This window comes from Bombina bombina, chromosome 1 (genome assembly GCF_027579735.1).
Source record: "Bombina bombina isolate aBomBom1 chromosome 1, aBomBom1.pri, whole genome shotgun sequence".
NCBI lineage: Eukaryota > Metazoa > Chordata > Amphibia > Anura > Bombinatoridae > Bombina > Bombina bombina.
Window position 1 is genome coordinate 521,202,622 of NC_069499.1, and position 20,361 is coordinate 521,222,982.

Here is a 20,361-nt window from a genome sequence, read left to right on the forward strand (position 1 = left end):
AATAAATACAATTAAATAAACTAACTAAAGTACAAAAAATAAAAATTGGCTGTTCCCATCAGCCAATAGAATGCGAGCTCAATCTGATTGGCTGATCGGATCAGCCAATCGGTTTGAACTTGATTCTGATTGGCTGATTCCATCAGCCAATCAGAATTTTCCTACCTTAATTACGATTGGCTGATAGAATCCTATCAGCCAATCGGAATTCGAGGGACGCCATCTTGGATGACGTCCCTTAAAGGAACCGTCATTTGTCGGGAAGTCGTTGGTGAAGATGGATGTTCCGCGTCGGCGGGATGAACACGGATCCGGAAGAAAGAAGATTGAAGATGCCGTTGATAGAAGACTTCAGCCGGATCATGGACCTCTTCAGCTCCCGCTTGGATGAAGACTTCAGCGGGATCATGGACATCTTTAGCCCCCCGCTTGGGCTTGGATCAAGACATCGGAGGAGCTCTTCTGGATCGATCGGTGAACCTGGTATGGTGAAGATAAGGTAGGAAGATCTTCAGGGGCTTAGTGTTAGGTTTATTTAAGGGGGGTTTGGGTTAGATTAGGGGTATGTGGGTGGTGGGTTGTAATGTTGGGGGGGGGGGTATTGTATGTGTTTTTTTTACAGGCAAAAGAGCTGAATTCTTTGGGGCATACCCCACAAAAGGTCCTTTTAAGGGCTGGTAAGGTAAAAGAGCTTTGAACTTTTGTAATTTAGAATAGGGTAGGGCATTTTTTTATTTTGGGGGTCTTTGTTATTTTATTAGGGGGCTTAGAGTAGGTGTAATTAGTTTAAAATTGTAATTTTTTTCTAATGTTTGTAAATATTTTTTTATTTTTTGTAACTTAGTTCTTTTTTATTTTTTGTAGTTAGTTTATTTAATTGTATTTATTTGTAGGAATTGTATTTAATTTATTTATTGATAGTGTGGTGTTAGGTTTAATTGTAGATAATTGTAGGTAGTTTATTTAATTTATTTATTGATAGTGTAGTGTTAGGTTTAATTGTAACTTAGATTAGGATTTATTTTACAGGTAATTTTGTAATTATTTTAACTATTTTAGCTATTAAATAGTTCTTAACTATTTAATAGCTATTGTACCTGGTTAAAATAAATACAAAGTTGCCTGTAAAATAAATATAAATCCTAAAATAGCTATAATATAATTATAATTTATATTGTAGCTATATTAGGGTTTATTTTACAGGTAAGTATTTAGCTTTAAATAGGAATAATTTATTTAATAAGAGTTAATTTATTTCGTTAGATTTAAATTATATTTAACTTAGGGAGTGTTAGTGTTAGGGTTAGACTTGGCTTTAGGGGTTAATCCATTTATTAGAATAGCAGCGAGATTCGGTCGGCAGATTAGGGGTTAATAATTGAAGTTAGGTGTCGGCGATGTTAGGGAGGGCAGATTAGGGGTTAATACTATTTATTATAGGGTTATTGAGACGGGAGTGAGGAGGATTAGGGGTTAATAACTTTATTATAGTAGCGGTGAGATCCGCTCGGCAGATTAGGGGTTAATAAGTGTAGGCAGGTGGAGGCGACGTTGAGGGGGGCAGATTAGGGGTTAATAAATATAATATAGGGGTCGGCGGTGTTAGGGGCAGCAGATTAGGGGTACATAGCTATAATGTAGGTGGCGGCGCTTTGCGGTCGGCAGATTAGGGGTTAATTATTGTAGGTAGCTGGCGGCGACGTTGTGGGGGGCAGGTTAGGGGTTAATAAATATAATATAGGGGTCGGCGGTGTTAGGGGCAGCAGATTAGGGGTACATAAGTATAACGTAGGTGGCGGTCGGCAGATAAGGGGTTAAAACATTTAATCGAGTGGCGGCGATGTGGGGGGACCTCGGTTTAGGAGTACATAGGTAGTTTTTGGGTGTTAGTGTACTTTAGAGCACAGTAGTTAAGAGCTTTATGAACCGGCGTTAGCCCAGAAAGCTCTTAACTACTGACTTTTTTCTGCGGCTGGAGTTTTGTCGTTAGATTTCTAACGCTCACTTCAGCCACGACTCTAAATACCGGAGTTAGAAAGATCCCATTGAAAAGATAGGATACGCAATTGACGTAAGGGGATCTGCGGTATGGAAAAGTCGCGGCTGGAAAGTGAGCGTTAGACCCTTTCCTGACTGACTCCAAATACCGGCGGTAGCCTAAAACCAGCGTTAGGAGCCTCTAACGCTGGTTTTCACGGCTACCGCCAAACTCTAAATCTAGGCCTTAAAGTCTGCAATATGTAATGTGCTATTTTTATATTTTAAATCATAGGGTTGAACGCACGCATGTTAAAAGTTTACTTCCGGCGGTGTTTGCACAAAAATCGCTAAATCGTGTACTACTTGTTATAGAGGATGAGGTTGAAAAAAGACGGAAAGCCATCAAGTTCAACCTATACAAATATAAAATACTTACAAAAAACTCCAGTTAAAATTAAATAATCCCACTAAAAGATGACCCATTTAATACAAGCAATAATATCCATGAATTTTGTTTCTAGACAGAAATGTATCCAAACAATTTTTAAATTTATCTAGGGTATTAGCATTCACTACCTCCTTTGGTAATGAGTTCCACAATGTTATTGCTCTTACAGTGAAAAAACATTTCCATTGCAGGAGATTAATTCTCCTTTATTCCAACCTCAAATTGTTACCTCTTGTCACAAACAATTTTCTTGGAATAAACAGAGCTTCTGCCATCTCTTTATATGGGCCTTTTAAAGACAATGCCCATCCAAATGCCCTTTTGAGGGCAATGGGGATCTTAGGTTTTTTTAGTTAGGGTTTTATTTGGGGGGTTGGGTGGTGGGTTTTACTGTTGGGGGGGTATTTGTATTTTTTTTTTTACAGGTAAAAGAGCGGATTTCTTTGGGGCAATGCCCTGCAAAAGGCCCTTTTAAGGGCTATTTGTAGTTTATTGTAGGTCAGGTTTTTTTTATTTTGGGGGGCTTTTTGATTTTCATAGGGCTCTTAGATTAGGTGTAATTAGTTTAAATATTTGATCATTTCTTTTTTATTTTGTGTAACTTAGTGTTTATTTTTTTGTAACTTAGTGTTTGTTATTTTCTGTAATTTTTTTTTTTTTATTGTAGATTGAAATTATTTGAGTAGGGTTAGGTGTTTAAATATGTAATATAGTTAATTTAATTTGTAGTTTAATGTCATTTTAGTATAACAGTTAGGGTAGGTTAATAGTTTAATATAATTTTAGTATAATAGTTAGGGTAGATTAATTAATATTTTAACTCCTTAACGATCAAGGACGTACGCCATACGTCCTCAAAAAAATTACACTTAACACCTGAGGACGTATGGCGTACGTCCTCAGTCTGGAAAGCAGCTGGAAATGATCCGGCTCACTTCCAGCTGCTTTCCGGTTATTGCAGTGATGCCTCGATATCGAGGCATCCTGCAATAACCCCCCTTGGCCATCCGATGCAGAGAGAGCCACTCTGTGGCCCTCTCTGCACCGGACATCGATGGTCAGTACCCAAGATGGCTCCCAGTAAGGTAGAGTGGGAGGGTTAGAGAGCTGTTTGGGGGGGGGGGGGGGTTGGGGGCTAAGGTGGGATCCTACATATCAGCATATGTAAATATGCAAAAAAAATAATAAAAAAAAATAAAAGATACCTTTTATTTTAGTACTGGCAGACCTTCTGCCAGTACTTAAGATGGCGGGGACAATTGTGGGGTGGGGGAGGGAAGAGAGCTGTTTGGCAGGGATCAGGGGGTCTGATGTGTCAGGTGGGAGGCTAATCTCTACACTAAAGTTAACCCTGCAAGCTACCTTCAAGCTACCTAATTAACTCCTTGACTGCTAGACATAATACATTTGTGCCATAATTGCACAAGTCGTTTGCAAATAATTTCAGTGAGAAACCTAAAGTTTGTGAAAAAATTTGTGAACAAGTGAACAATTTTTTTTATTTGATCTCATTTGGCGGTGAAATGGTGGTATGAAATATACCAAAATGGGCCTAGATCAATACTTTGGGATGTCTTCTAAAAAATATATATATATACATGTCAAGGGATAATCAGGGATTCCTGACAGATATCAGTGTCCCAATGTAACTAGCGCTAATTTTGAAAAAAAGTGGTTTGGAAATAGCAAAGTGCTACTTGTATTTATTGCCCTATAACTTGCAAAAAAAGCAAGGAACATGTAAACATTGGGTATTTCTAAACTCAGGACAAAATCTAGAAACTATTTAGCATGGGTGTTTTTTGGTGGTTGTAGATGTGTAACAGATTTTGGGGGTCAAAGTTAGAAAAAGTGTGTTTTTTTCCATTTTTTCCTCATATTATATATATTTTTTATAGTAAATTATAAGATATGATGAAAATAATGGTATCTTTAGAAAATCCATTTAATGGCGAGAAAAACAGTATATAATATGTTGGGGTACAGTAAATGAGTAAGAGGAAAATTACAGCTAAACACAAACACCGCAAAAATGTAAAAATAGCCTTGGTCCCAAACGGACAGAAAATTCAAAAGTGCTGTGGTCATTAAGGGGTTAATATAGTTTAATGTAATTGTAGTATAATAGTTAGGGTAGATTAATTAATAGTTTAATATAGTTTAATTTAAATCTAAAGGTAAATTTAAATTTATTATAAGATAGGGATGAGTTAATATTTAATATAAAGTTAGCGGGTTGTTAGGTTTAGGGGTTAATAGTGTAATATAGTTTATGGCGATGTGGGGGGCTGGCGGTTTAGGGGTTAATAGGTTTAGTAAGTGGTAGTGATGTGGGAGGCCAGGGGTTTATGGCTTAATACATTTATTTAGTTGCGGTGGGCTCCGGGAGCGGTGGGATAGAAGTTAATAACTTTATGTAGGTGACGGCGGTGTCGGGAGCGGTAGATTAGGGGTTAATAAGTATAATGTAGGTGGCGGCGGTGTTGGGTCGGTAGATTAGGGATTAATAAGTATAATGTAGGTGGCGGCGGTGTCGGGGCGGCCGATTAGGGGTGTTTAGACTTGGGGTACATGTTAGGGTGTTAGGTGTAAACATAACTTTTATTCTCCCACAGAAATCAATGGGATATCTGGCAGCATTGAACATAAGCTTTCGCTGCTTTTAGACTCCCATTGATTCCTTTGGCAAACCAGGTACGCTGGGCCGGAATAGTGGTGAGCATACCTGCTAGGTATTTGTTAACTAGCAAAAGTAGTCAGATAGTGCCGAATTTGCATTCGAAACATCGATCTGTGTCAGAGTGAGATCGGCAGATCGTATGTTACGTCACATGTTTCAACTTTTGCCGGTCTATAGGCTTTGATAGCTAAGGGGAATCAAGCTCTCCACAATTACGCTGCGGAATTACAGCGTATTTGCGGTTGACAGCTTGATAAGTAGGCCTCCATGTCTGAAAGACTGCCCACCATAGTATGCTCCTCTTCCACGACTAAAGGACTGTTCACTATACTATGCAAAATAGCCCTCTCTGACATTGCCACCCCTGAACTGATATACCCAACATCTTCACTTAATCTTGCAAATCTGTTGGGCTGTACCAACTCAGAACTGGCCTGTCTCTTCCGCTTACCTTTACCTCGCCCTCTGACTGTGACCCAGCTAGATTCTGGAGTCTCCTCATCTGAATCTTCCCCATTCCCACTACTAGAACCATTAACATCCAGCTCAGTCCTATCCATTTCCCTTTCAAGTGTCTGAATTTCATGCAGTGTTGCAATTCGTTCCTCCAGAACTCCAATACGAGTTTCTAAAGCAACAATATGCTTACACTTGCCACAAACATATAATCCCTGAAGTGGCTGCTCCAGTGATGCAAACATATGGCAAGCTGTACACGGAATGAGATTCTCACACATTCTTGCTAAAAGTTTTAACTTAAAAATATAAAAGAATTATATTTCACCTTGGTTACTTCAAATCCTTGTTTGCCTAACTACCTTGTTTAGCTAACTGCTATACTTAAAAAGACAATCTTACTTTAACAGTTAATTAATGCAGCAGACCCTCTTAGAGCAGGCTCCAAGTGTTACTGTGCTAAATTTATAGTCCAAACAGGTAAAAAAAAAATCCCTCCCCTAATTACCCACACAGGAAACAAAAATAAAAAAAAAACTTAAAAAGCAAACAAAAAACCCAGTTATTTTTTTTTTTAAAATGCAACCCTTGCACAGCAAACTATTTTAAACCATTTAAAAAGATTACCTTGTTTCGCTAACTGCTATACTTAAACAGACAATCTTACTTTAACAGATAATCAATGCAGCAGACCCTCTTGTACACTGGACTTTTGTTCTTCAAATGTTTTTACATTTAAGATTTGGGCTTTTTGTTTTGTATTTTAATGCATTTAGATTCCACATACAGCAGTAAATGTAGAGTTGTAATTTTACAAATATATATTATGCTTTGAAAGTTTCTATGTAACTCTAACACATTAGGATCATAGATTTCCTTGTATCTTTTACATATTATATTGCACTTTATATTAGTTCTATGTGAAATGAGCCTGACAGTTTCAGAAAATGAGAGGGGCAGGTTAGCTCCATGGTTGAACATGGGAGTTAACTGGCCTGTCTAAATCTCTCTAACAAACATCATGATATTCTCTAAGCATTTCCACATGCAACTATCATAGATTTATCTTTCCAGCTGTATGCAGGTGACGAAAATGCTCTTTTTTAACTGTTAGAATAGTAATGTGTACTAAAATAGAGGAAAATGCAAGTTAAAATGCAGTGAAAACATTTTAATTTTGTTTGTATTTGCTGAAAACTGAGACTTTATATAAGTGCCAGGTCCCTGTTATCCTCTTCCTCCTCTGTAAAATTCTGTATTCTAGAGAGGTTCATTTTGTTCTATGGAAGACAGCGCTTTTCTTTCTGGGACTTCCAGGTTCTGCCCTATTTGTTAGATAATTCAGTGAGTTCAGTCCCTGTGAAGTCTGCACTATAATTTCTCTCCATGCCAGAGAAACTTTGATTACTTGGCCCTTACTGAGAATCCTTAGTTGATTTCTTGTGGGACTGAGCACTGTGGATGTCATAGTGAGGGAAATGCCAATGGAGCTGTTTAATTGGGGTATAAATGTTAAGGAAAAAAAACTTTTTTTATAGAGTTTCAGGGAAATCCTTGTGGGTTAGTGTAAATGCATGTAGGACGCCTAATTTCACCCCACTACCGTCAAATTTAACCCCAAAATACTGCCCAGTGCAGTTGTTTTATTAAAAAATAAAGATGCTGGTATATGTTGTCTTTTTAATAAAATACACAATAATGTATTATGGGGACATTTGGGGCACATTTATAAAAATTAACCAGAGATCTAATCTCTGGTTAATTTTATAAGCGCTAATTGCTACCGTGAGCTTGCAGTAGCAATAACCAGCCACTTGTTAATTTGTGGGTGCACAATAATTTAGCTCTCCACTTGTAATCTATCCCAAAATCATTATGCAAAGTATCCATTTACTGAAAAGGACATGTACTACAAAATGATAATGGCAATCTCAACACTTTAATTTATAGGTATTAGAACATCTGTAGACAGATAATAGACATGTGATACTCCACAATAGTAAAAATAGATAGATAAATAGAGACATATATTTGAATATATGAGCTTTGGTATGAATTGTAGATTATTTTTGGCCATACTTCTGCTTTTAATACCTTGACTTGGCAGGAATTGCAATTTCAGTCTTATGTAGCAGCCAATGGGTCAAATGCAGGACAGAGCATGCATGCTAGAGGTTAAGGCTTGGCCTCTTGACCTAAATGACTTTCTGTAGAAAAATAAATGGATTGTGCCTATCCCAAGCGTTGCAAGTTGTATGAAATTATATTTTTGACTCTGTACAGGCAGGATTATAAGCTGCACCAGCCTAGCTGGTGGACATATGGCAGGACTCATCTCTCCCCCATGAAAAAAAAAGATAATATACCAAGCAATGTACAGGAGAAGACAGTGCACTAATGTATTGAAGTATATCAGTAGTTGGAGCATTGTTAGTCCCCTGAGTCGTATAAGGTTGTGGGTTGAGGTGCAATGTGCACTGATGCATTGGAGTATATCATTAGTTGGAGAATTGTCCTCTAAGCCCTAGAAAAAAATAGACTTTGGGTTTTGGTGGATCCCACAGCTTTCACGAAAGCTACTAAAGTGTATCAGTGCATGCAGGAGCTGGCAATGAGAGATTTCAGCCTAAGATATATTTCATGCAATTGTTAATAAAGTATTTTAGGATTAGTAAATGAGTGGTGCCCTAAGGCTAATTGGCATGGTAGCTGACATTCAGGGAATTTAATGGCTTATTTTACACAGACTCTAATTAATTGAGCAATAAAATGTATTGAAGATATCAAAGTGATTAGGGTATTGATTTACATGAGTTGCTTAGCAAAATGTTGCAGTTAATGGAATTGTGTCCACAACTAACTAAAAGTAATTTTCATTTAATCTTAATGCTAAACGCATACAGATACAATATTAGTATAGAATTTATATATACAAACTTATACAAATTTAGGTTGAAATAATTTTAAAATATGTTTATTTTTCCTAACAACTTAATGCTTTCTTGAATCAATCTAAACAACAGTTAGACACTTTTAAAGGCATTCTATGAACACATTTTGCTGTTTTTGTCATATAGATTTCTTGCATGGGAAAAACATTTATATACATAGGGCAAGTTACAAACAGAGCGTGATTGATTACACAAGGTGGGTTATCTTGTACTCTGTCTTGCGCTTAGAATAAAGCACAATTGTGTATTACAAGTGGATGATTACAACCTTTAACTCCTTAAGGACCACAGCACTTTTCCATTTTCTGATCGTTTGGGACCAGGGCTATTTTACATTTCTGTTGTTTGTGTTTAGATGTAATTTTCCTCTTACTCATTTACTGTACCCACACATATTATATACCGTTTTTCTCGTCATTAAATGGACTTTCAAAAGATATAATTATTTTCATCATATCATATAATTTACTATAAAAAAAATATAAATAAACACACTTTTTCTAACTTTGAGCCCCCAAATCTGTTACACATCTACAACCACCATAAAACAACCATACTAAATAGTTTCTAAATTTTGTCCTGAGTTTAGAAATACCCAATGTTTACATGTTATTTGCAAGTTATAGGGCAATAAATACAAGTAGCACTTCGCTATTTGCAAACCATTTTTTTTTTTCAAAATTAGCGATAGTTACATTGGAACACTGATTGATATCTGTCAGGAATCCCTGAATATCCCTTGAAATGTATATTTTTTTTTTAGAAGACAACACAAAGTATTGATCTAGGCCCATTTTGGTATAGTTCAGGCCACCATTTCACCGCCAAATGTGATCAAATAAAAAAAAATCGTTCACTTTTTCACAATTTTAGGTTTCTCACTGAAATTATTTACAAAAAGCTTCAGAAATTATGGGGCACATGGTTGCAAAAGCTTCTCTGAGATCCCCTTTGTTCATAAATAGCAGACATATGGCTTTGGCGTTGCTTATTGGTAATTAGAAGGCCGCTAAATGCCGCTGCGCACCACACTTGTATTATGCCCAGCAGTGAAGGGGTTAATTAGGTAGCTTGTAGGGACCTTGTAGGGTTAATTTTAGCTTTAGTGTAGAGATCAGCCTCCCACCTGACACATCCCACCCCCTGATCCCTCCCAAACAGCTCTCTTCCATCCCCCACCACACAATTGTCCCCACCATCTTAAGTACTGGCAGAAAGTCTGTCAGTACTAAAATAAAAAGGTGTTGTTTTTTTTTTTTTTTTTTTTTTAAAAAAGACATTCTTCTGTGTAGGATCCCCCTTAGCCACCAACCTCCCTCCCAGATCCCTTAGATAAAAATTCCCCCTCCTCTCTCCCACCTTATCCTAACAAATTGTGCCATAGTGTAGCCTTCCCACCCGTTCCCGCCCCCGTGCTTGCGCCTGCCCTGCCTACGTGCACGTGCCTGTGCGTGCTCCCAGCGCCCCGCAAGTGATCCCGCCCCCCTCTGACGCACATTCCCCCATTGATGGCCGCCCACCCGCCTCACTGCAATGGCTCCCACCCACCAACGATCGTGACCATCGATGGCCGATGCAGAACATGAAAGTGGCTGGAAGCGATTAGGATCACTTCCACCGCTTGAAAACACTAACGACGTACAAGGTACATCCTTGGTCGTTAGCGACCGTTTTTTGTAGGACGTACCTTGTATGTCGTTGGTCTTTAAAGGGTTAACCAGAACATCAAAATGTGGCTGCAACCTTTTTAATGTGCTCGTTATTTGTAATAAATAGCACAGGGAACTATATTAGTGGGCTCATTGCCTCATATTACAAGGAATGATTAAAGCATTACACTCTAGTACAATCCGAAATACTGCTGTAAAATGTAAAACATTTTGAGAACTGAAATAAACCATTAATAATAGTATATCCAACATGCAGATGTTACTGCACCCTAGACTATTGCTCGAAATATCAAAAATAATTTTGTAAGATCTAATAAAAATAGGATAAAATAAAGTTAAAATTCCAGAGCCCCCTCGCATGTATGTATGTAGAGTGGGTTCTGAAAGTGATGTAATCCGTAGATGTCATGTGACTCCCTATGCTAACTTCTTCAGAGGAATAATCCATAGCCATCCTCAGCAGTCATTTATATATTGCCTGTTGGGAGGGGATTAACTAAATTATCAATGATGACAATAATTTCTTAAGGTGATATTTCCAATCCAAAAATATATAAATATATATGTATGTAAAGCAATACTATTTTAAATGAAATCTTTTTGCAACATGCTCTGAATTACTACTGTATATAAGCACAGGCTGTTTAACAACAAAATATAGGCTAACTTGACTATCAAATAGGACTATAATTCTTTGTGTAGCAATAGGTTGTATCCACAACAAGATACAACCCAGAAGAGATTAATGATAATAAAGTACTTACTAAAAAATCATAAACATAAAACTGAATTCACCCCTAAAATGTTGGATTATAAATCGTAAAAATTATTTGCAATATTCTGTCATTATTTATTTCACTGGCTTTTCCTGTAATTTTTCAGTTTGTTTTTTTCCAATTTCCACAATAAATGGAAGACCATACTCCAAACTTCAGAAGCTATATGCTACATAGTGATTGTTTGATCACTGTAGTAGCTCATTTATATCGGTCCTTAAAGTGCCATTAAACCCAAAATCTTTCTTTCGTGATTCAGGTAGAGAATACAAATTTAAACAACATTACAATTTACTTCTATTATTTATTTTGCTTAATTTTTTAGCTATCCTTAGATGAAGAAAAAGCAATGCACATGGGTGAGCCAATCACACGAGGCTTCTATGTGCAGCAACCAATCAGCAGCTATTGAGCATATCTAGATATGCTTTTCAGCAAAGAATATCAAGAGAATAAAACAAATTAGATAATAGAAGTAAATTAGAAAGATGTTTAAAATTGCATTCTCTTTCTAAATCATGAAAGAAAAAATGTGGGTTTCATGTCCCTTTAACTGGCCTCAGAAGAAGAAATAGGAAACTTGAAAGGGGTATGTTCTAGGGATGGGCGAATGTGGTTATATTCAAATTCAAATGTTAGAACAAATGTTATTGTAGAAATTCGATTTACATAATAGAATGTGGATAATTCGATTTTTGAATGTTATTTACAGTTTTCGAATGTCACATTCGAATTCAAATGTCACATTCGAATTCGAAAGTCACTTTCAAATTCAAAAAATTACATTTATAGAACACAATTGTAGACTAGAAACACTATTTCGAATTCAAATGTCACATTCAAATTGAATATCACATTCAAATAGAATATCACATTCAAATCGAATATCACATTCGAATTTGAATATTACATTTATAAAACACAGTATTAGACTAGAAATACTATTTCAAATTCGAATGTCACATATGAATCGAATATCACATTAGAATCGAATATCACATTCAAATCGAATATCACATTTATTAAACACAGTTGTAAACTAGAAATACTATTTCGAATTTGAATTTGAATGTCACATTCAAATTCGAATATTACATTTAAAAAACACAGTATTAGACTAGAAATACTATTTCAAATTTGAATGTGACATTCGAATGTAGCATTCGAATATTACATTTATTAAACACAGATGTAGACTAGAAATACTATTTCGAATTTGAATGTCACATTCAAATTCGAATATTACATTTCAAAATTGAATGAATACATAGCTAAATATTCTATTATTCGAACGAATATTTTCGAATTTTATTGAAAAAATTGAAAACAAAAATTCGAAAATAGAATGTTAGAATGTTATATAAACATTAGAAATTCGATTTGAACGTACTAATGTATCAAAATTTGTTTTAAATTTCGAATTTTTAGAAACATTCGCCCATCCCTAGTATGTCCCTGGGCTGCAAAGCAATTGCATATTGGGCAAATAAGAGAGACACAAAAATGTTGTCAAAGTTATTGTATAAAAGATTTCAATTTTTTTTTATTTTTAATCTTTTAAAATGTTTAATTAATCTAGTCAATCAAATTTTATTAGTATGTAATATATTTAAAAACATAAAAAAAGGATTCAAGTTAATGCCAAATTTGTTTTCATTCAAAAGTTCCAAACCAAGGGAAGTCTGAACGTAAACCTCACTAACACTGGTAGATTTTATTTGAGATGACATCAATGCCATTACTAACAAAATAAATGAAAGATATCTCTAGCTAAGTTTGAATGTCTGACCTGTATTTTTTTTCTCCGTTCTTGTATTTCTTTAACAGAAGGCAGTTGTTTACCTGAATGGGATGGACTGGTTTGCTGGCCAAGAGGAACACCAGGAAAAATCCTTGCAGTCGCTTGCCCACCTTATGTTTATGATTTTAATCACAGAGGTAGCTTTTTATCATATTTGTCATTTTTAAAAGGAATGTTAATGCCAGATGTTAAGTCCTCAATCAAACATTCAGAAGCAGGGAAATTGAGAACCTAACCCCTCCCACCCCATCATTAACACTTTTCAATTTATTTTAATTAATATATTATTTAATCATAGTTTTAGACTTTTCCTTCTTTCCAGGAGCTACATCTGAAAAGACTAACAGAGACCAGAGTCTGCCTAAGAATGTTATGTATCTGGGGATATAGTATACAGTACTTAAAATAAATTGTATACTGGGGGCCTGAATTGTCAAGCTCTGAATGTAGGTCTAAAGACTGCTGCTCCATAACTTGTCCGCTTGCTCTGAGGCTGCGGACATCAATCAGCCCAATCATATACGATCGGGCTGAATGACACCCCCTGGAGTCTGCAGGGGGCAGCATTGCACAAGCAGTTCACAAGAACTGCTTGTGCAATGATAAATGCCGACAGCGTATGCTGTGGGCATTTATCGATGTGCGGCGGACATGATACGCTACATCTTTTCATGTTCGTCCACACTTTAATAAATCGGCCCCTTGGAGTGATCTTACCAGGAAGTATATATGTCTGAATCAAGAAATCTCTTTTCCAGCAATGCATCTAAAGCACTGGGTTTCAAACCTGTCCTCAGGCCTCCCTAACAGGCCACATTTTGAGGATGTTTGAACTGGAGCACAGGTGAAATAATCAGCTGATTAGTAACCATGGTTATTTTCCCGGCTCTCATCCAAGGTAATCTTGAAAATATGGACTGTTGGGGAGGCCTGAGGAGAGGTTTGAAAACCAGTGATCCAAAGTGTTGTCAGTCTCATTATTTAAGACAGCACAATTATTTCTGTAATGTAATGGCATCAGAAATCTGGAACTTCATTTCTTCACTGTTATATTTCTGATCACGAATAACTAATTCCACCCTTCTTAGCAATATGTCTCATAGTATTATTCTCCTCATGATCCTTTAATTCTATACTTGCCCTGGTTAAGTTGAAATGGAATCATTTCTGTATGGCATATGATTGCTATATAGTATGTTCCAACAACAATCTTTTGTGCTGCTCAAGGGCCCAGGGAAAAAGGTGGCATATTAAAACATACCTTTTATTTATTTTAGTCCCCCCCTGTACAGCCTAACTTCAACATAAAGAGTGTTTTCCGTCTTGAGAGCCCCCTGCGCTTCCCTCACTTCCTTATAATGATGCTAGGCAGAGTGGGGGAACAGCTGCAGAGCAGTGTATTGTAAAGCTAAATCAATTGTGCTAGCTCAAAGCTGTAGCCTCAGATGCTGCTTAAATTACTTATTTTGACCCTTCTCCACTCTGTCAAGTCTTAATGCATCAATGCATGGCATGCAGAAAAAAAGAGGTTAAATAAAAATGTCTTTGCATAAAGACTTCATAGAGAGAGCATGGGTAAAATATATTTTTTCATTTATACCCTGCTTTTTCTGCCTAGTCTTTCTGCAGAGAAAAATAATTCTGCAAATAGCACATTTTAAATAATCCTTGCTTTTCTGATTTACCTATGTTTTTACAGATCTCTACATGGTGGGGGAGTTTAGAATTTAGAAAATACAAATAATGAATTTTGGTAATAATTGCTTTGAATGTTTTCGTATTGACAATATACATCTAAGTACAGTAATGACAGTAACTGATAACTATTATGTCCTAAATATTAAATACAAATTACTCTACTATTGCATTCCGGCTGGTTTCATATACTTCTTGCATAAATTTCTGTCTCACTTTTTTCAATTTTTCCACTAAGCAAGCTGTGCCCAGCCAGATGAAAATATCCATAAGAAATACAAAGAAAACGTATCATACACTTCAATGCTGTTCATTTTCAACCATCTAACTGACCTGCTTAGCACTTTTAATTATCTTTATTATACATTATTTTACCCTTTTGTTTGCATACAAAGGCCCAGATTACGAGTTTTGCGTTAGAGGCTATGCGGTGCTAACGAGCAGTTTTTTCTCACCGCTCACTTACCTGCAGCTCTGGTATTACGAGTTTTCAGAAACCCGTTGTTAAAAGACAAGAAGTGAGCGTTGAGCAAAATTTTGCTCATTACCGCACTCCAATATCAGCGCTGCTTAAGTCAGCGGTGAGCTGGTCGTACATGCTCATGCACGATTTCCCCTTAGGAATCAAAGGGGAGAGCTGGCTGAGAAAAAGTCTAACACCTGCAAAAAAGCAGCGTAAAACTCCTTACTGCAGCCCCATTGATTCCTATGGGGAAATAAAAGTTATGTCTACACCTAACACCCTAACATGAACCACAAGTCTAAACACCCCTAATCTTTAATTTATTAAGTCTAATCTGCCACCCCGACATCGCCGACAACTACATTATAATTATTAACCCCTAATCTGAAGCTCCGGACACCGCCGCCACCTACATTATATGTATTAACCCCTAATCTGCGCCCCAAATGTCGCCGCAACCTACCTACATTTATTAACCTCTAATCTGCCGCCTCCAACGTCGCAGACACTATATTAAAGTTATTAACCCCTAAACCTAACTCTAACCCTAACACCTCCTAACTTAAATATAATTACAATAAATCTAAATAAATATTACTATCATTATTACTAACTAAATTATTCCTATTTAAAACTAAATACTCACCTATAAAATAAACCCTAAGCTAGCTACAATATAACTAATAGTTACATTGTAGCTAGCTTAGGGTTTATTTTTATTTTACAGACAAGATTGTATTTATTTTAACTAGGTAGAATAGTTATTAAATAGTTATTAACTATTCAATAACTACCTAGCTAAAATAAAGACAAATTTACCTGTAAAATAAAACCTAAGTTACACTAATACCTAACACTACACTATAATTAAATAAATTAATTAAATTAAATACAATTACCTAAATTAAATTAAATTAGCTAAAGTACAAAAAAACGAAAACACTAAATTACAAAAAAATAAACAAATTACAGATATTTAAACTAATTACACCTAATCTAATAGCCCTATTAAAATAAAAAAAGCCATGTCTGTAACTGAGTGCCTGTTTGTGTGCATGTGGTAATTGTTTTTGTTTATGTTGGTTTATATGTGTATGCTTGTAAATGTCTGTGGATACTTGAGTGTGTTGTTGTTTGTGCATGTGTGTTTCTATGGAAGCATGTGCATCTGGATCCTGTTTGTGTGCATGTAGATGTCTGAAGGTTCCTCTGGATGTCTATAGACACCTATGTGTGTGTGTGCGCAGATGGTTGCCTGTAGGTGCTTGCATATGTGCAATTTGATGTCTATGAGTGTTTGCTGTATATGTACAAGTTGTTGTATGTGTGTGCCTGTGTGTATGCATTTGGATTTCCGTGGGTGCTTGTGCATGTGTTTGTTGTTGATGTGTGTGCATGTGAATGTTTATGGATGTATGAGTGTATGTATGTAGGTGCTTGAGTGTGTGTGGGTCTATCTATCTATATATATATATATATATATATATATATATATATATATATATATATATATATATATATGTGTGTGTGCAATTGTGTAAATGCATGTGAATGTATATGGGGCCTTGTATCTGAGTACATGGGGGTTTCTGTAGGAGCCTGTAAATATCTGTTTTACTAATCTGTAGTGTCTTTTCTCATTTATAAATGACAATAAAGGACTGTATTTGGTAGAAAACATAACCCTTTATTTAATAAATTAAGTTGAGTAGCATTCAATTTTCATCATAGGTATACCTCAACTATGAGAGACAAAATGTGGAAACAAATGTGGAAACAAATCCAGACAATCACATTGTCTGATTTGTAAAAAAATTATTTGCATATTATGGTGGAAAATAAGTATTTGGTCACCTACAAACAACAAAGATTTCTGGCTCTCACTGACCTGTATCTTCTTCTTAAAGAGGCTCCTCTGTCCTCCACTCATTACCTGTATTAATGGCACCTGTTATCAGTATAAAAGACACCTGTCCACCTGTCCACAATCTTAAACAGTCACACTCCAAACTCCACTATGGTGAAGACCAAAGAGCTGTCGAAGGACACCAGAAACAAAATTGTAGATCTGCACCAGGCTGGGAAGACTGAATCTGCAATAGGCAAGCAGCTTGGTGTGAAGAAATCAACTGTGGGAGCAAAAAATTAGAAAATGGAAGACATACAAGACCACTGATAATCTCCCTCGATCTGGGGCTGCACGCAAGATCTCACCCCGTGGGGTCAAAATGATCACAAGAACGGTGAGCAAACATCCCAGAACCACACGGGGGACGGGGGGACCTAGTGAATGACCTGCAGAGAGCTGGGACCAACGTAACAAAGGCTACCATCAGTAACACACTACGCCGTCAGGGACTCAGATCCTGCAATGCCAGACATGTCCCCCTGCTTAAGCCAGTAAATGTCCGGGCCCGTCTGAAGTATGCTAGAGAGCATTTGGATCCAGAAGCGGATTGGAAGAATGTCATATGATCAGATGAAACCAAAGTAGAACTGTTTGGCAGAAACACAACTCGTCATGTTTGAACGAGAGAGAATGCTGAGTTGCGACCAAAGAACACCATACCTACTGTGAAGCATGGGGATGGCAACATCATGCTTTGGGGCTGTTTCTCTGCAAAGGGAACAGGACAACTGATCCGTGTACATGAAAGAATGAATGGGGCCATGTATCATGAGATTTTGAGTGCAAACCTCCTTCCATCAGCAAGGGCATTGAAGATGAAACGTGGCTGGGTCTTTCAGCATGACAATGATCCCAAACACACCGCCCGGGCAACGAAGGAGTGGCTTCGTAAGAAGCATTTCAAGGTCCTGGAGTGGCCTAGCCAGTCTCCAGATCTCAACCCCATAGAAAACCTTTGGAGGGAGTTGAAAGTCCGTGTTGGCCAGCGACAGCCTCAAAACATCACTGCTCTAGATGAGATCTGCATGCAGGAATGGGCCAACTTACCAGCAACAGTGTGTGACAACCTTGTGAAGACTTACAGAAAATGTTTGACCTCTGTCATTGCCAACAAAGGATATATAACAAAGTATTGAGATGAACTTTTGATATTGACCAAATACTTATTTTCCACCATAATTTGCAAATAAATTCTTTCCAAATCAGACAATGTGATTGTCTGGATTTGTTTCCACATTTTGTCTCTCATAGTTGAGGTATACCTATGATGAAAATTACAGGCCTCTCTCATCTTCTTAAGTGGGAGAACTTGCACAATTGGTGGCTGACTAAATACTTTTTTGCCCCACTGTATATGGTTTGTATCTCCTTACTAAAGTTATGGGTTTACTAGTCCAGAAAGTACAAATGTTAGACAATCTTAAAATGTTGCTTGCAAAACTGTTGCCATATGTTGCTCAAGACCCACACTCTCTTGAGCATACCTACCTGCATTTAAACAAAGGATACCACGAGAACAAAGTACATTTTATAATAGAAGTAAATTTGATTTGTTTTAAATTGTACATGCTATCTGAATCATGAAACAGAAATGTTGAGATTAATGTACCTTTAAATATAATTATAATTTTGTATGTTTTACCCATACTATTTTGTTTAGTCCTTTTTTTAATACCAGTAATATTTTTGTCATAAATCAATATTATTTTCTATATTTATCTTTATATATGTTTCACCTATTTTTAAGGATTGGCTTATCGACGATGTAATCTCAATGGAACTTGGGACTTTGTATACAGCTTAAACAGAACATTTGCCAACTATTCAGAATGTCTTCTCTTCTTGGAATCTGCAAACGGCCATGGAAAAGTAAATATAGTCTGATGGTGCTCACGAGAAATAGAAACAAATAAATATGTGCTATCAAAATCCTTTTTTGCTAAATCTAATATTAAATGTATTGAAACTGCAATTTTGTATTGTGCTTAATTAAAAAAACATACCATATGCCAAATTGTATGTTAAGCCTTTACTAACTACATTTAAAGCAATAAACTGACTGCAAAAAGTGGACTCTCATGCAATAAAAACACTCAAGTAACAAACTATTATCATTTAGTAAAATGATTGTAGTGTATTTACCTATTTTAATGTAATGGTTTATTGCTCTATACTTTCAGGTTCTATTTCTCATTTTTTTTAGCTTTTTTTAATGGTAAGCAACCCTGTTGATTAGTGTTTACCAAGCTTTCCCTATCTACACTATTTTTTTTTTCTGTATAAGACAAACTACCCACCACATAGAATGATAGCAAAACACTTCTCCATTTCTGGTGTTATTAAAGGAATAGTCTAGTCAAAATTAAACTTTCATGATTCAGATAGTGCATGCAATTTTATGCAACTTTCTAAGTTACTCCAATTATCAATTGTTCTTCTTTCTCTTGGTATCTTTATTTGAAAAAGCAAAAATGTAAGCTTAGAAGCCGGCCAATTTTTGGTTCAGAACCTGGGTGGCACTTGCTGATTGGTGTCTATGGGGCATATTTATCAAAGCGTCAACTGAAAATATGCATACATTTTGCATTGTATTTGTCGCGAGATTGATCCGCCGTAGTTATCAAAGCATCATAATTGGCAAATGTTGGAATGTGTGACGTAATATATTGTAATGCACGTGGGATACTCCTCTATCAGACCGAACTCGGACAGTATTCTTGTTATCCCGATGTCGAGCCAGAAAGATAGGGAATATCCAAGAGCAGAGAAAGTTAGCAAGATGAGGGAAGCAGTACTCACCACAGGCAGGGTATTCTTCAGCTGCAATGGTAGAGCAGTCCAAGGTAAACCACTAGACTGGTCAGGCAGGGTTTGGCAACGGTAAAGCAGTCCAAGGGCAAACCACTAGAATGGTCAGGCAGGCAGGGTTTAGCAACAGAGAGGCAATCCAGAATAAGCAGAAGTAAATCAATCCAGCAATTAAAGGGTTAACAAGCAGAGTAGTCAGACAAGCAGAGTTCAGCAGCAGAGTATCAGTCCAGCAATTTAGGGGTATAACAGGCAGAGTTCAAACACAATAAGGCAATATAGTAGTAACGATCTATCACACCCAGGAGCACAAAAAGTAACACCTATACTTGTGCAGTGATAGATTGTTAATGTGAACTTACAAAGGCACAGGATTCACGCCACAGGAATCCAGACCGGGATGGACAGAGGAGCGTGCGGTACGCATCTGGACCCAACACAGCCCCTGACAATGATCAGGGAAGGAGATGCCAAGCCCCTAGCAACGGCTAGAGCGGCGCTGCGTTATATATATGATCCCACGATCTCAATCCGACGCAGATCGATGCGAGTTGAAAACAGTGGTATTCAAGTGGAATTCTGTTCATTTGCCCTCCTAATCAACACTATTTGAACCTCTCACTAAGTTATCAAATATTCTACATTTATGCTCATGTCTTTTCCGACTCAGCGTACCTAGTTTTCAATCCTCTGCCCTTGAGGTCGCGGATGCCATAAAACTCAA

At 36.8% G+C, this 20,361-nt stretch overlaps 1 protein-coding gene across 1 annotated transcript in view; it reads left to right on the forward strand.

Moving 5' to 3' along the window:
• Positions 1-20,361, forward strand: part of PTH2R (parathyroid hormone 2 receptor) — a 500,002-nt gene that overhangs the window by 18,359 nt on the left and 461,282 nt on the right. The window contains exons 2-3 of the mRNA XM_053690413.1: positions 12,789-12,899; positions 18,577-18,680. Of these exons, the coding sequence (XP_053546388.1) occupies positions 12,789-12,899; positions 18,577-18,680 (215 nt within the window). The remainder of the gene's footprint in view (positions 1-12,788; positions 12,900-18,576; positions 18,681-20,361) is intronic.